Source organism: Odontomachus brunneus, unplaced genomic scaffold (assembly GCF_010583005.1).
Source record: "Odontomachus brunneus isolate Ranch 3 - 2012 unplaced genomic scaffold, Obru_v1 Obru_scaffold_162, whole genome shotgun sequence".
NCBI classification, from domain to species: Eukaryota; Metazoa; Arthropoda; class Insecta; order Hymenoptera; family Formicidae; genus Odontomachus; species Odontomachus brunneus.
The window spans coordinates 501,354-518,814 of record NW_022639612.1 but is presented as its reverse complement, the minus strand read 5'-3'; the positions used below and the strand labels follow the sequence as shown (position 1 = coordinate 518,814).

The 17,461-nt window shown below is 46.4% G+C and overlaps 1 protein-coding gene across 11 annotated transcripts in view; it reads left to right on the top strand.

Annotated features, from left to right (window-relative positions):
* LOC116850977 (hemicentin-2) overlaps window positions 1-17,461 on the top strand; it is a 477,927-nt gene that overhangs the window by 18,756 nt on the left and 441,710 nt on the right. For 3 of the 11 annotated variants that reach the window (XM_032829890.1, XM_032829888.1, XM_032829889.1), the window contains exon 1: window positions 7,164-11,874. The exons of 4 other annotated variants lie outside the window; for them this stretch is intronic. In XM_032829890.1, coding sequence (XP_032685781.1) covers window positions 11,781-11,874 — 94 coding nt within the window. In that variant the 5' untranslated portion in view covers window positions 7,164-11,780. Of the gene's footprint in view, window positions 1-7,163; window positions 11,875-17,461 lie in introns of those variants that run through there. 4 more of the 11 variants (XM_032829886.1, XM_032829884.1, XM_032829885.1 and 1 more) reach the window with 4 other exon arrangements.

Here is a 17,461-nt window from a genome sequence, read left to right as displayed (position 1 = left end):
TTAGAATTTCCGATTTAAGCTTCAGAATGCGCTATTAAAAAGAGTTGCATTCCTATAAATAAATAAAATATGCGATTTAGAACATTCCGTGTATGAGAGTAAGTAAAAACACATAAACTGACATCAAATCCACGTAAAATCATGTGTATACAGTGGGAGAATCTAACTTCTTAGAATTATTCTAAAAGAAATTTTTTCATTTGACGTCAATTGTGTCCCAAATTGTGTGGCAAAAAAATAGCGTTCAAACCATTCTGCAATCGAGCGTACCTCTATGAGTAAATTAACGAAATTATTTTCAGCAAAAACGATATCGTGTTTATTCAGTCAGAGTCCGGTTAGAGTTAAATTTATTACTGCATGCCCCGCATTCGTGGCTGGTGTCGCGTGTATTTGTTTCGATTATAAAACTTTCGATTGTATCCATCTTAACGTCCTTATCTGAGCGCGCGGCTGTCAGCCTGAGAACAATAGCTGTGCTGTGGGAAGATTAATTATAGAAATCGGATAATTCAAACGAGTACTCGTTCGCGCAAGCGTTAATGAGTCGTCGGTAGGTAATATAAGCAGGATGCATTTCCAATGTGCACAATATCGAACAGGATTAATGATCGATGACACGCGATCCCTCGCGGAAAGCATTGCTTTGAAATGCATACGATTGGAAAAGTGAGAATGCATTTCGCGGTATCGGCAGCTTTAATTGTACATGGAATCCGTATGAAATGATCCATGAAAGAACGCGAGAGGAATCGTGTAAGACAAAATCTTTGACAACTCACCGCTGCGCCGTGATACGCTTAACTTTTCCTCACGTTTTTAATTGAAATGAGAACTATTTTCTATTAATCTTATTCTACAGTATTATAATATCGTAACGAGAGGAATGGAGAGGAATAACGCTCGACAAAAAGCTCGAATTTCGAGCGTAACGTGGAATAGTACATTAGTTAATGAAATGTGAATTACACGCATACCTCGTTGTCGGATTTATAAAACTCGCGATCTTTTGGCCGTTCGATTTATCCATTACTTGTTATTAATATTATAATTCGTACACTACGTTTAATTAATTCTAATGACATTTCAATCCTATAGAATTCTGAATATTTTCAAACAAATGTCGCGAATGCAGATTCGCGTGAAACATGTGTGTCTTGCTTCTAAATTTTCAACACGACATATGTGTGTATTTGCATAAATTCACGCGTAGCGACTACTTCACATCGAATTTGTGCATAAATCTGATTACATTCAGAATTTCGCGCAAATACGCAAGAAGAAATTTAGATGCGTATGGGGATTGGCGCTTTAACGACAAGAAAACCGAACGCTACAATTCGCGTGGGATTCGCCGTATCCGAGCATCATACGTTGATTTATGTACCCAGCACAAGCAATCGTAATTAAGGGGTTGTAGTCCGAGTAATTCGAGCAGGGCGGTATAGCTCTTGCAATACGGTCCGATCGGTAATTGCGTTTGATGCGTCGCTGTGAAAGTTTATACGCGGACACGCCGGCGGCGCCGACAGAATTGCTTTTTAACATTCGGTACTTTAATTGCGCGCGTGGATCGGCAAAACGCGCGCACACACACATACGCACATTGAAGATGGTGTCGAATATATCATTATCATAATAACTTGAGCGTCGTTTCTTCCGCTTGTAATCCAACGAGGATATGATTGTGGAATGATACGCGGTCGTATATCACGTACTAAAGTCACTCTCGCTACAATATCCATTATGCGGATGCGGGCTCTTCGATCGCGAGATTATAATTGAGACGGAAGGGATGGGTCATGTTTTCGAGGGTCAGGATTACGCTTGTGCGAACGGGAAGGGTCAACATGTCAAAAAACGAGGCGCGACGTTACAAGTGAGAGAGAAAGCGTTAATTGCACGACGGGAATATTATAGCTTTTTCTTATGAACTCTTTTAACCTATAAAAACATACAAATTCTTTTACCATGTTCTCTACATTGAGAGAAAACATTAAAAAAATAAAGAATATTTATTCCGCGAACACTAACAATATACTTACTTAAATCTAAATTCTTTTATTTAAATGGATTAATCGATTTCATGAAGAGCTAAGATTTTAAGAAAATGTTTATTTTCTTATTTGAAAAATATTTTATATCAGCATAAGTAATTGTTATTAATACCTATCGAATAATTTATTTATTTTTTAGATTTTTTCTCAGTAGTGCAGAAGTAAACTGTTAACAGAGTTCATCCAAAATTTTTAATGATAGACTTTTTAAAATACAAAAATCACGTATGAAACGGAAGGTTTATAAATTAAGATAAAATGTCGACATGTTAGACGGTTATAAAATCTAATAGTAATTTTCAATATAAAATTTTCCGCATATAGAATGTGAGTTGAGCGCCGTGACACTTTTATTCGCGAATTTGTTAATTAATATACTTTTCTATGAGAAACATCAAATTAAGTATAAAGTGGCGAAGGTGTGATATATCGAATTTCTGACCTCAACAGCTATTTACTGATTATTCCTTGGAGCTGAGTTAACATAACGTCGTTAACATAACATAAAGTTACTCGCTTATGCGACGTATGCGGCTGTACCATCGACTCATTTTCTTGTTAAAAACGGATACGTGCGTCTCGGTTCGGAAATAACCGTTTCAATTTTTCTTGCTCATATGGAATGTAGTCGCAAGAAGAAGATGACGTTGATTAATGGTACCATATGATCGGCGAGCCATGGCTTAACGTCAGAGCCATTTTAAAGCATTCCCTCGGAACTCTTGCTTCTGAAGGCTCCGCCCTATATTGAGTATATCGAAATTACAATCCAACATTACAACTGAATTTGAACTAAACACGCAATTTTCAAGGATTTTATCGATCTCACGAATTTGTGATGATTGCGCAGTAATTTGGAAATATTCGTCAATTTTGCATTTGCGTCGCTCTTTCTAGTTTGAAGTTTCTTCTTATGTTAACTACGCAAATTGTGCTCCTTAGGTTTTGAATATCATTCATTCTTTCGTAAGTCGTAATAACATATCTCATAACATAACTAGAACTTTTGTTTATCAAAATCGTTTATTTAGAATCATTGAGAAACTAAACTAGACCGATCATGTAGGTCTCTGTTTCCGCGGACGATAATGTATTAACTTTTTCGCTACTAATTTCGTTTTTTAAATATATAATTCTTTTTTACTTTCATTTTATTAAATATATTAATATATAACATAGTTTTAGCAAAAAAATTAAATATTAAATTTTATATTAGGCGTCAAAGAGATAGGGCCGATACACTAATGTCCCACTGGGGTTTTTGGGAAGACATATTTGTCCCAATGGTAATAAGTAGAGTGATAGCTGATGTATTCTGAATGCCAAGAAAACTGTTCATTCAATTAAATAAAGTTATTATTAATGGTAGGGAAAACACATATATATCTCATTGTTGATAAAAAAAGTGTTAAATTTTAAATATTAATTCGTGCAATGTTGAGGCGTTCGCGTATCTTGAGTGCAGCACGTAATAAATAAAATGGACCACATTATCGCGTCATCAACGAGAGCATGGTGCGGGATGACGATTGTGCTCGGCTCCACCTCGTTGTAGCTTTCCGTGTCGCAGGCAGAGCCGTGTCACTACCTCCGCGAGCATACGATATATCATCGATGCGGCAGAAGCTTTTAAGCTGTCCTGAAAATACCGACCGGCTGTACGAGTTATTAATGTCCCGCCTTCTTATAAAGTACTCAATTTTCGTTCTGTAAGGAGGAGAAATATTAGCCGTAATACGGCCACCGCCGCACAACGAAACGCAGCAGTATATCAGCCGGGCGAAAATTACAGCGCCGACGAAGATGTTAATATCGGCGAACTTTATCGCCCGCGCCGGAAGCGCGCTTGCGCTCGCGGCACACATTGTTTTGACAAAAGGGCACCCGGGCGAACTTTACGGCGGAGTATGCGAAACTACGGTGGTAGAGACGCCGCGGACGAGCCACTGCCCTTGGACGATGTGTGGGCGATAAATCGACGAGAAGCCGAAAAGTGGTTGTAGTTTCGACTCTCCTGCGGCGGGGCAATCTTATTGTTTTAATATCGTTCTCTCGTCGTAGCCCGTCGTGTCTGTCTATTATTGCACCTCGCGGCCACCCCAGACGAAGAAAGTTGAAGTCGATTTCGATTTCGCTGGTGTGTGACTATGAGCGCAAATCAATTTGCACGGTCGGGATTTGCTAGTTTTTTATATATACTTGCCGAGTGGGAGGGAAGAGAAAGAGAGACTCGTGTGGGGGAGACTTTAAAGCGTCGTTTCACGCAACGTGTCTTTTGAGATCAATAGAGGACCTTCAGTCCTCGTCGCAGTAAAAGAGTAACTTCTGTAGTGGAGCGAACACACTGACGACGGAGAATAGAAACTTTATGTCATCGATGTCGTGTACATACGAGGGACCGTTACGTTATAACGGCGTTCGAAACTCGCGAAATATTCTCGCTCTTGCTTCCCGCGCGATGAAACTTGCATTCTAGTGACTTTTTGCAGGCAGCAATAGCAGAAGTCGGTCCGGTAATATATAGAAACGCGCGCGCGCATACACGATACCTACGGATCATTCATAGGGAAGGTGTATTGGTAAACTTTTCGCGCGTGGCGGAGGGGGGAGTGTTGTATGCAAAGCTTGGTCCGCGGGTGGTACTCCCGGGGATGATTCGGAATCCCCGCAACGTCGAGGAATACGCGGGGCCACACACTTTAAGCAAACTTTTCATCCGAGGGTCTTCCTCGGCTCCGCATTCGGTTCCTTTCATACCCCGTCGTCCCTGGCAGGAGCTTGTTTATAGCACCCTGTAGATACCGTAAAATAGGAAATAGCACCCCGGGGGCGAGACGGAGTTTTTCCCGCGACGTGATTGGAGTTAAGACAAGTCCTTCTGTCCGCCGGCGTCGCGAGGCCGTCTCTTTCTCTCGTCTTCGTTCTCCCCCCGTCGAAAAATAAAGCATCATCGTCGGTCTCGAGTTATTTTAGCGAACGCGACGGGAAGAAGCGATGTCGCTTTTTAAGCGCGCATTTGTCCTCGTTGACTTTTTGCCCGCGCCAGATGTCGTCCCCCGGCTAATTGTAACCGATCACCGTCGTTCCGTTTTGCTTTAAGCACGGGGCTTATAAGTGAGCGCTTTTTGGGAGACCTAAATTACTTGAATTCCTCTCTCTCTCTCTCTCTCTCTCGCTCTCTCCGCCGCGGGTACGTTACGTTTATATATAGGATCTATTCGAGCACCGCTTTGTGGTAAATCTTTCCTCGCTGACCGCTTAAAATTAATCGTATATTCGCGCTAAGACACGGCAAAGGCCATTAATATTTCATTCACGGCAACATAATATTCTCAAAACTCATCACGTATTCCAACGTCAATAAGCAAAATCCTTGGGATAACTGGTAAGCTCAGATTTACTATGCGGTGATGTTCTTAGGAGCCGCCCGTAGCGGTTCTCAGAAGCCCAGAGCGGTTTTGAATAATACCGACTAAACTTTACTTCGTGAGATCAGATGAGTGGAGTAGAGTGAAGTGAGGTAATTTAGAGATAAACGAGATAATGTGTATTAATATACCCCGCTTATAAAATTGACAATTAAAGCTACGTATGATAATAGAAATCGCTGAGTAATAATGCGTACTCTCTCGCAATGTCTGATAGTTATTTTAAAAAAATATAATGTAGCTGTAGAAGAGTCGATTTTGTTCCACTTAATCTCGCAAATTCTTTATTCACTTGTTGAGTACATGCGAGTTTGTTTTAAGCCGCTCCATTCTGCATAAAGAGACGTAAACATATATTTTTAATGAAATAATGCAGCGCTCTTGAAATTGTGCGCCGTATGTTCTACCACTTTAGTGCTCGCAACATGTAAATGCCTTAACGAGGCAAATGCTACGTCGACTCAATTAAGCCATGAAAATGTAACGTTACAAAACGAAACGTAGTTCATAGTTGATTCGTCTAATTGACGCGGAATAAATGAAATATATGCAGCGTTAAATTGCTCAAGATCTCTCTCTCTCTCTCTCTCTCTTTCTCTCTGTTATAGTTATACATTTATTTGTGTCTGCACATCGTAGTAACTGATGAGTTGAGAAATTATCCAACTTGCAAACGAATCTCAGACGTTGATTAAAAAATTGGCTCGTCAACACAACTTCTCAGCCGCTTGGTGCGAAAGATGCAAGCGCGTTAAAGCGGATGGTCGTTAAAGTTAAATTGCCAACAGAACGTTTTATTTCGTAATAAAAAGCGTAGTATACACGGAGTATTGAAACTATTCATGACTAACTGCTAATATGAGTCAATTTAAGCTAATGTAACAAGTGTAAATACAACAGGCCCCATTCTAACCGCAGCGTTCAGCGTTGAACGCATCTGTGCCTCTGGTAAAGAAATTTTTCACTTATTTCGCGAAAAGATCGCGTGCAATTTGACTTTAGCTTAAGATTGAAGCAGCCAATTTTCGCACCGAACGTGCGGTTAAAGTATAGAGCAACGTCTGTCGTACAGTAGATGGAGAAAGCATATCGACAGTCACCTTTATTATCGAGCAAGAGTAAGGCAGGCAAGTGACAGCTTAAGAGTCACAGCAACTGGAGAAAATGTCGCAGTGATAAATTATCAGCAACAACAGAGAAATGTAACCCGTGAAATTCAATCGACTGGCGGGCGCGTCCTACTTCGGCGAATTCCATTGGTGAAAATAATCAGCTGTTTCAAAGTCGGGCGATCCGCCGCGCGTCCGGCCTCGTAAGTCCTGCTTGGATCCCCGATACCTCGATAGTATCGCGAGCATCCCTTATCCGGACGCGCCCGTGATTCGCGCGGTTTCGATTCGACAGCGCACGTAGTGGAGTGTGCAGGGCCGCGTAGGAGCGCCTGGGGTGGCGTCGCTCTCTACGGAGTAGGGTGGGTGAGGAAGGAACGGTAGAGAGCGCGGGTGGCGGCGTGCGGCGTCGGCGGTGGTGGGGTCGGCGCGGCAGGGGAAACGGAGCACGCGGGTTGCCGAGAGAGGCAGCAGGCAGGGGTACCGGCCACCACGCCGGTAGGGGTGGCGGTGAATCCCTCGAAAGTCCGACGGTGCTCTCTCTCTCCACTCTCAGTCCCGAGAGCGGAGCCAGAGGCGAGAGAGCGCGCACTCGAAGCTCGCTCGTCGTTCCGCGTCTCTCGCGTATTGTAGCGCGTCGTCGATCATCTGTTCGTTCATCGTTTGTGTTGTCCGCACGTCTCGCGATCAGCGAAACGTACGTCCTGCGACAGCGCGGCACGCCGACACCTTGCTCGCGCGGGTAAGCTCGCGTCGTCACGATCCCGAGGTGTTGTGAAATCCGCACGGTGTCCGGGGATTCACTCCGATACCAGTGCGTCGGATGATGCCTCCCGATTTTCCTCTGCCAGCCCTCGCCAGCGCGACGGACTGGCAGCGGACTGGCAGAGGCTGCTTCGCGAAAGTGCCGAGTTTTCGTCGTTGGGGAGAAGCTTGGCAGCTACGAGCCATCGCTCTGTGCGAAGGGATGCTGCGATGGACGCTTTTTCGCGAACGGGGGTGTTTGCGTGTGCTCGGTCTGGCGAGAGGCTTTGTCGAAGGGCGGGTTGGAATGTAGCAGCGGTCGGAGAGCGTTTTGCTCCGAATTTCCCAGCTGCCGGAGCATCGGCGACTGACGCTTAACGACGAGAGAGAAAGAGAGAGAGAAAGAGGGAGAGAGAGAGAGAGAGAGAGAGAGAGAGAGAGAGAGAAAGCGAGAGACGGAGGCAGAGCTCGCCGATCGACTACGCGGTGTGCGCGTCAGTATAACAATATCCGAGTTAGGAATCCTCGAAGGGCACCGGTCAGGTCAGGCTCTCTCGCCGAGTCAGAGAGGAACGTACGATGCACTCGGTGGAAACACGAGACTCGCACTCGCGCGAGAGATCGATCGTCACGTGCTCCAGACGGCTGCCGGAGTTCGCGTGCCGATCGCGAAGGCCCGTCACGTGCCTCTCGGCCGCGGAGGGTGGGTCGAGACTGTCCGACCTCGTTTATTCTCGCGTTCGCTGCCCCGCGGATGCATCTTCGATTTTTTCTCACTCCAATACGCGCTGCAGCGCGCATGCAAAACGCGCGAGACTGCGACGACGACGACGACGACAACGACGACGATGTTCGGCATATTCGCGTTGTCGCGCAGTTTACATATTGCTCTTCTCCATTCGCCGTTGTAAATAACAAAAGTGACAGAATAGAGGGAGAGAGAGAGAGAGAGAGGGGGAGGGAGGGAAAAAGAGAGGAAGAAAAAAGGGCAGAGAGGGAGAGCAGGTACGAGATTGTGGCTACGATTTGACGCGAGTGGGATTTACGAGCGAGAGGTAGTTGGCTGTCCGTGACGCGCGCGGCTTGCTCTTAAAATAAATGTCGACGATACACGTTGTCGCGCCGGTCGCAAATATTCATCTTTTCCCTTTTTTCGGGTGCACGCGTGATTTTATCCCGACAGGATGCGACGAGAGAAGTAACGCGACGCGACGGCAGAGATGCGGTGGGAAAGGGAAAATGCGAGCAGGCCCTTGCATGCGGCGGCTACGAGAACAATCGTAGTGTAGAAGCAACACACACGGGGAGACGAGCGGCACGGGGAGTCGGGACAAAGCGGTCCTGCTCGCACCATGCATATGCACGAGGGACTTTGTGTACCCGGTTTGCGGGCCGGTGATTACAGGTGGGAATAAACCGATACCGGGATACGGAGCCTGCCTAAATATGCGCCGTGACCTACTTAAGTAAGTTTCGGACGTTCGCCGTCCTAATCCTACCGCGGCGGTCTCTCTCTCTCTCTCTCTCTCTCTTGTTCTCTGCCTCACGATCTTCTCCTCTCTCTCTCTCTTTCTCGACGTAATATCAAATATCAACATTTGCACATCGAGTCGTGCGCGCGCGCGCGCGCGTTCTCCAAAGGCGAGAATACGACGGAAGTTACGAACGCGCGCTAGTTAATTTTACGAAGCGGACCTCACAAATGGGAGCGTATCGCGCGTGAACTTTCGAAGCAAACGCGTTCAGTCGTTTGTTGATGCAGAATATGGGGCGACGTGTGGAGTGAGGAAAAAAAAGAAGCGTCAGCCGGCGAGAAAAGCATGTCGCTGGCGTGGTCAGCGCGTGAAAAAAATACTCGGTGGAAGCGAGCGACGCGCTGAATGATTCTCGTCGTAATGTCCGAAAAAAAGAAAAATAACGAGCGGCGCTTCGCCCGCCGGGTCACCCTAATTACGCGCGCAATCCCCGATATCAATCGGAGCGTGTATTAGCGCGTAGCGGCACACCGAGAGGACGCTAATTTATGACCGGCTTTTTTAACATTCCGCGAGGCACGTTGGGTGTATCGGTGTATCAATCTACAAGTACGACCGGCCTCCCGGGACGATCAATTTAAAAGGCCGTCCGTTTGCGCGAAACGCGAAGATGATTTATGCCCCGTCCCGAATACCGCGCACTCGAATCCCTCGCGAAGGGCGGATTTCGGCAGCCGACGGCCCGAAATTACCCGATACCTCAATTAGCCGCGTAAATCATCGGCGCGCGAAGGGCAAACGTTAAACGACTAACGCTGCATGCGCATTTTCGCGATTGTGCCGCCGTGATTTTCTACGAGTTCCAATTGCGTCCTGTGAAAACGATGACGTTTTCGCGGATCGCAGAATCGCGCGCTTACCCCCGCGAGTTCTGTCAGATTTCGCGGCAATCGCAGAGTATTACGCACGTTTGTCAGAGATTTAAACCTACATTAATAGTCGTTTAAAGTTTGCCTCACGCGAGATACTCAGATTCTTTCTCAATAGAATCCATGTTTTTCAGTTGAATTATACGATATTGTGACATTATGTATTAGTATTGATATTCGTTATTTTTGAAACTTGCTTCAGGCGAGATGCTCTGATTTTAATTTAGAGTTTATTTTAGAGTTAGAACTGAATTTTTTTCAGCTTTGAATCATACACAATTTACACGACAATATTACATTTTGCAATTCGCAATTCAGCTGAAAGATTCATATGCAACTCTCAATTTATTTGAGTATTTCACCCGAGGTTCAAATAACGGTTATTAATATGGTTTATTATGGTCTGTATCAATAGTCATTATTTGAATCTTGTCTCAGGTGAGATACTCAGGCTTGTATTTAGAGTTTGTATTTAGTGTAAAGTATTGAGTAAATCTGAATTCTTCAGTTGTGTCAGACGATACACGTGACACTGTGCTCGCAGTCGCAATTTCAATGAAAAATTCACATGTAACTCTAAATTAGAACATGAGTATTCTGTTTGAGGCAAGTTTGAAGTAACCGCTATTAATACAAACCTACGTCTGTAATCGTTATTCGACTAAGGAACTCTCATCTAACTGAAACCTAAGTATCTCATTTGAGGAAAGTTTCAAGTAACGATTATTAATATGGGCCACAGACACTTGGTAACGCGCGCATCTGAGGATGAACGCGAGTGTAACGCAAATCGCGTTTGCTTCAATGACGCAAACGATGCGTTACGTATGTCAAACGTATCGATTTCTTTGGAAAATTAGAATTAGACGCGCTCAACGGTGCTGTCCTCAGAATGCACACTCAGAGTTTCTCACAGTCATTTGAGGCGATGTCAGCGCACGAATTACATCACGATAACGACCACTGAAGTCGCAATTCTCGCATAATACCTCAATTGGCGATTCCTTAGACACACGCGTGCACCTTATTCGACGTAAATCGGAGCACTCGCGTCGCTGGGGTAACGCGAAACCGCAGACACGCGAGCCGAGCAGGATAAATCTGGGGCCTCTTTAACAACACGTTGCTAAACGATCGACGAGCTCCTTCTTCGCGAAACGGAGTTCCACCAGGCGATTTGAGTCGCGTCGCTTACGACGGCGTTTTAGTATTGAAGTTTAACAGGTCCTTCACGTCGACGTTACGCCCGGGGGAATTCGATCGGCTTCTCCTCTTCTAAAGCCCGATAATCGGATTCCGTGCATTCGACGATGCAATGAGAATATTCACCGATCCGCCGTACTTAAAAGGCCTAGCCGTTATCGCGATCTTTCCGCTTCGTGAAAATTAATGGCGATCTTCGCGAGTCGCGAAGTCGTCGGCAAGTCGACTCGATTCTTTGGCAGCTCGAGGAGCACCTGTCTCGCTGGAGGCGACAGACGCGCTTCTCGCGATCGGGAAAGCGGAGGAATCGCGCGACTCACGATCGTCCTTGTGGCGGCAGGTCCGTCCGACTGCTCCTGGTGACGCGGACCTCGCAGGTAAATTGCAGATTCCTCGTGGCACACAGTGGTGCGTCTCGCACGTTCCGTCCGCGAGTCGAGTTGTGCAGTGGCGCCGATTCGCGAAGAGCCGCGCCGAGGAGAAGCCCTGAGGAAAGAAGTGGTGCACGAGGAGAGATGCGCGACGCGGACGAGAGGTTGATGCACGGCGTCGCGGCCGAACGACTTCAGCTTCGCGTGGCGGTGCATCGTCGATGCTGAATCGCGCTCGCGGCGCGTCCGCGTTAGTGTTCGAGCGGACTTTCGCGCGCGGATGACAGCCGGAGGACTCCTCCGTCGCGGGAGTGACAGTGAGGCCCTCGAGCCTTGAGCTGGCAAGGGACGAGTCTCGGCGCACGTCGGGTGATCCGTCAAGAGAAAGAGAGAGAGAGAGAGAGAGAGAGAGAGAGAGAGAACTGCTGCAACGTGAACGGGTGGTGATCGGTAGTGATGCCGTGATGGGCTGCAGCTCGAGATCGTTCTTCTTGACCACGCTTCTCGCGGCTGGATTACTCTCGATCGTGCTGTTCGCCGAGTTATCCTGCGCGACACGTAAGTTTGTCTTTGAGTCGTCCTCGTGGACAAGTTCACGACGTTCCCTACGTGGTTCATTGATTCATTGATTCACGCTGGGACGTTCGCTCGCTCTTGGTGAGAACTCGGCAGTCGAAGAGTTAAGAGCAGTCCTCTGCGCGAACGTACTTATAAGCGCCTGATGTGAGGGGCGTTCGGTTGGAAGAGGACGGAATAAGGCTGATTTGACAAATTTCGGAACATTAACTCTTCGAGTGCCGTCTTGCTTTCTGTGATAGTTCGGCACTGAGAGAACAAATATCTGAGAAATAGAAAATAGTTATTCGTTGGGTACTGAGACACATGTATTTATATTAATATAACATATTTTTTGAATAGGAAAATATACATTTCCTTAAGACTTTAAAAAAACCTCAGCTTTTCATGAAAGTAATCATTTATTCTGTTCAAATAAAAAATTCAGATTTAAAGGAGAATTAGCGTACTTACGAAATAAATATTTACTATTATTTACTATTTTTTAGATTTTTTCTCCCAGTGTGCCAAAAGTGCTGAAAGAATTTCGTGGAAATGTTTTCAGCAAAAATACATGAAATATGTAATATGACAGCTACATTGTTATTTATGCTATAATTTTGAAATAAATAATTTGTATATGTATGCATCTGTGAGAGGTATGTACATTCGAATTTGACTTCGTAATTCTGCGGGGTGGGCGTTTGATTGATCGATTATACACGTTGTGTGCTTTAATTACTTTGTCGGCGCAAGAGATTGCAGGGACGCGAATAAATTGCACATTAGTCCGCGCATCCGATAAGTTTTGGATTCGCACGTTCGCGTATCGATATCCGATCTGTCCTCATTTGTCACGCCGCTGTTTCGCATTTTGAAAATTCTTATTGGACCCCACGGCAACGAGAGCGGATTAGTAATGTACGAGCCATTACATGATTTAACGGCAATTTTGGACGTAGCAAATTTTAGTTACGATATTGTGCTCTACAAATGAAGGCATGCGTTAACTTTACCTTTTCACGCGCTTATTTCCTACTTTTGTGAACCTCTGTATCGATATTATCGCGCTAAGGACCGTATTGATGTTATCATGACGCGAAATGAGCGATAAGTGAGTGCGTAATTTGACTGCAGCGTGTCGACACGAGATATTTCAGCTGCGCAGTCGAATAATGTATGCACGCGTACAACAGGGATTCACTAAAAAAAAAAGAAAAAACAGTATGCATCAACGTAGAATATTCTAGACCTGTTTCCTGCGCAGATGCGATCTTAGGATGCATCATAAAAATTGCAACGCCTGAATGGAATTTTCTCTTTTTCGCACAAATTCGAGTTTGGAGAGGAGGAATTAAGATTACGAAAATATGGCGAATGAAATGGATGAAAAATACAAAAGGGACGGTACGAATATCACACGGGACTTATAAATGTGTCGAGAGAATATTAGGTTATTTTTTCAAGGTAAAGCGCTCCTAGAGTATGTATTGTTGTTAAATTCCGAGAGTAATTACGGCGATAACGAAGTTGAAAAATGCGATAGAAGCGAACATGTTAATTATAAGCTAAAAGTTGCAAACGCGGTATAGCCAGTTAGAGATACACATTGTATCCCGCAAAAATTCGCCAAAAGGGCTTTTATTCGAATCTCTGAGGGAGCAACGCTTTCGCATGTGGCGATGTTTAAAAAAATGGAGTCCAAATCTGTCTTTGCCGTTTGGAGCGACGCGCTCGGAATTACGCGGACGGAGATTACGCGGGCGCAATATAAATTTGCCGCTTTGCATTATTTTTCTGTCCGCGCCGCTCTCCACCATCCGAAGCACAATCGCGTAATTGCGGGCGATTAGCATTCCGCGCGAGAAGATCGCGGAGATTCCGTCGCATCCGTCCGAGGAAGCCTCTCATTAGAGCGCGCAACGGAACTCGATGGGTCTAATTATTTTCCGAGTGCCTCCAAACTCGAGAGATTCGCATTTCGGGATTCGCGATTCCGGATCGAGGTCACGGGCGTCAATATCATCCCTTTCCGCACTTTTCAAAAGAGAAGTCTCACCTAATCCATATCTGTTTCCCTTATGTGCCGCCCTTAACGCCACATGCATCCGCGCATACACCCCACACCACCGACACGCGTGTGCAACCGCAAACAGTCTCCCTCCCTCCCTCGTCCGTGTGCGGCAGCCATTCCCAAGATACGCGCAATCATATTTTGTGAATTGTGCGTGCAAGTAGATAGAGAGTAGTTGCGCGGCAAGGGCAGACTACTCGTATCTATCCGAAAAGTAAGAAGAAACATTCGCGTTCGACTTTATGAGTCGTGCGAAAACGTTTATGGTTTTCGCGCGATAACAATCGTTGCGGAAGCTTATTTTGCTCGACTCGCGCACGACACTATCGGGACGAGTTCTCTGTATTCTTGTACACCAAGAGAAAGAGAGAGAGAGAGAGAAAAAGATAAACTAGAACACGCTCCACACTTTTGCATGCGTGATAAAAAAGTGGGAATCGAGGAAATTTATTAAATTTACTCGGTTATATTCGCGCGCGTGTTGAACAAATGTGCTAAGCATAATATAAGATCACGATCGCACACCCGCGCACCCGGCACAACAAAACGCGAGGAACAAAGTTACGCGCATACATCCGCGGGCTTGAATAAATTTCAACTATATTTGCTTTCACGATACCGTGAAATGTGCGATATAAAAAATTTCAACCCCCGGCTCAGCGGCAAGTAATGGGACATTTCGCGGAATTTTCACAATTGCATCCGGCCTCCGCACGGCCTCGTCACGGCAGCTTTTTGAAAACGATTAGAGTATTTAAAAAGAGAAAAAAATAATAATAAAAGCGGAGAAAAAAAAATGCGAAAAAAAGAGCGGAGCGAAAGCTCCCCGAGAGCAGCGCCGCGGTGATGATGAAATGGCCTGTTTAGCCGAGAGTGTACGTGGCGCAACGTGAAAAGGCAGGGGCGACACAACGGAGTATAATCTCCCGCCTCCCTACTGTCGGATCGTTGGGGATCCCGGGGGTTGTCTCTCGGTGGGTCACGACGGGCGAGAGGGAACGCGCGGACGCGCGGGGACCGGCGGGGTGGCAGGGGATGACTGCTTCGTTCAAAGGACGTTGAAGCGGGCGAATGGGATGCGGACGTCGTTGTCACGACCAGGCGTGAGGTCGCTGATATTCCCTTGTCTTTTATTAAGGAGGGCTTCCTTTCTGCGTTTTGCGCCGCTCTTCCTTTCACGCGCGTTGCTCTGTTTAACGGGCCGCCGATGTTTTTTTCCGCGCTTCGTTCTGTCCATCTGGTCGCCGACACCCCCTCCTCCCTCCCCTCCGCCTCCGCCACTAGTACACCTCTGCGAATAATGCTATAATTATTTCTCTTCTCTTGTTCTTTTTTCTCGCTCCCTTGCTCGCTCCTTCGCTCGCTCGCGCTCTTTCCTTCTCTCCCCCGTGTCTCTCTTTGCTCAGGTACGTTTCTGTACTCTCTGCGGACGATTCTTTGCGGCATTCCGTCCGTCCCGGCGTATACAGTTTTTTTCTTGGTCATTAACGCCCAACAGACCGTGCGATGAATGTTTAATTTCGACTTTCTCGCGTTCCGCGAAAAATTGGTGGAGCCTGAAATACCGCGCCGCGGTATTTTTTTACTCTCGAGCGAGAGAGCTTGTCGCTGGAATTGAAGTCCGGGAGGTTCCGCACTTGTTAAGCGTCGAATTAAAAAATTTCACTGACGACGGTGACGGCGGCGATGACGGCGGAAAATATTGCGGAAATACTATCGAATGTAGTGCGCGCAGTCGGGACGATCGAGTTAAGGCGACGTTGCTTCCGAGAGGAACACGCCAAGTATGCTGAATTAGTCGCAGACGTGCGTTTATGCAATGTCGCGGGAAAGTATTCTCGTGCGGCTTGCTTAGCGTCTCCCGCAGGCACGCTCCACTGAAATCAGTCTCGTTCATAACGAGGCGAGTGCCGCGTTTCGTGAATATTAATTTCGATCCCGCGCGACGGAGATCGACGTGTCGGCGTAAGGTGTTACTCACCCTCCCCAGAAATATTTGGGAAACGCCGCCACGTTCGCTTCATATCGCCCCGCCATACATGATGCAAAACTTTCGCGAAGATATTCGCGAGCGACCCCGTTTCTCCACGCGCTTTCTCGGTTCTCCCGAAGAAAACTTTTTCGTGCTCTTTTTTCTCGAGCGAGCGACGTTGCAGTCGTTTCGAATTCTCCGCGTTTATTCTGGACCCCCTTTGAGAGAATCGCATATAATTATATTTGTCTCTCGACGTAATATAAAACTGTCTTTTTTCCCTCCTTCCTTCTCGATCTTCCCTATCGTTCTGTGCGGTGTCTGGAACGGGGGAGAGGAGGTATGCGTTCGATTTTACATAGGAATGTTGGGTGGTGCATTGAAATTTTGCTTTGATCAAAAGCGCCGCTTTAAAGGTCCGTGTTCTAACGCCATCTTTAAAAGTACCATTTACTCTTTTCTATGTCGCGATATTGGCTCTGTGAAAACACACCCGGCCGTTACAGATGTATATGTTAAGCGATACGCGAGCGCTCGCTTCACCCATCCGTCTCTCCCTTTGTAGCCAGCTATCTCTCGGGAATCGCGCAGCTTTGTTCGGCATTTTTCTTACTTCACATTCTCGTTATCAACGTAGCGCAAATAAACGTTGGGCAACGACGCGATCATTTCTGTTAAAGCGATCGTGTCACAGGTACGCTCGCTCGTGTGTTCCCTTTCGCGATGGCGTTCTTTATTACTGCCAGTCGTTCGTCTATACCTGCGATCTCTTTACGCGACGCCATGTTTTCGTAGACCATATCTCCCTTTTGCGGGCTTGGGGAGAGAGAGGGAGAGGGTGGGTCTTGTTTATTATGCTTTCCTCTGTATTCTCTCCGTAGGAGACAACCGCGTCTCAGCGTTCGTCATCTCCTTGGCTCTCTCTCTCGCCCTGTGCTCGCCGTGTCTCTCTCCTTTCCGCTTCTCTGCTTCGCGCGCGTTCTTCTCTCTTTGTGAGCCTATAAACTATATTCTTATTTCCCGACGACTCCGCCGCCTTTTGTACGTTCTCGTTAGCGCGATGTACGCCGAGATTTTCCGAGGCGCGACGCGGATTCGCAGGTAGTATCCGAGAGACCGTCTTGCTTTCTGGGTCACTCCCTTACTCCCGCCCCTACGAATGTCGCATACAAAAGTTTGCGTCTTCCTCGCAGCGCACAGACGCACCTGCGGTCTCCTCTCTTCGCGTTTCCCGCATTCCACTCTCTCGTTCCATATCCTGCGAGATTGATAACGCGTCTTTTTATGCTGCATCGACCGGTGAGGACCTCTTTTTGTCGTACTCGTGAGATGTTCTCTGTCGGTCTCGCAAAAAGAGCAAGTCCCGTCATCAGCAACGCCACGGAAATCCGTGTAAATGTGTGGTCGATAATCTAAATGACGCGAAAGAATCTTCCTTTTCTCGCGAGCTATGTGCCTCTCGAAGAATGCGAGTAGTGGAAAAACTTAGAGAGAGACAAAGAGAGAGAGAGAGAGAGAGAGAGAGAGAGAGAGAGAGAGAGAGA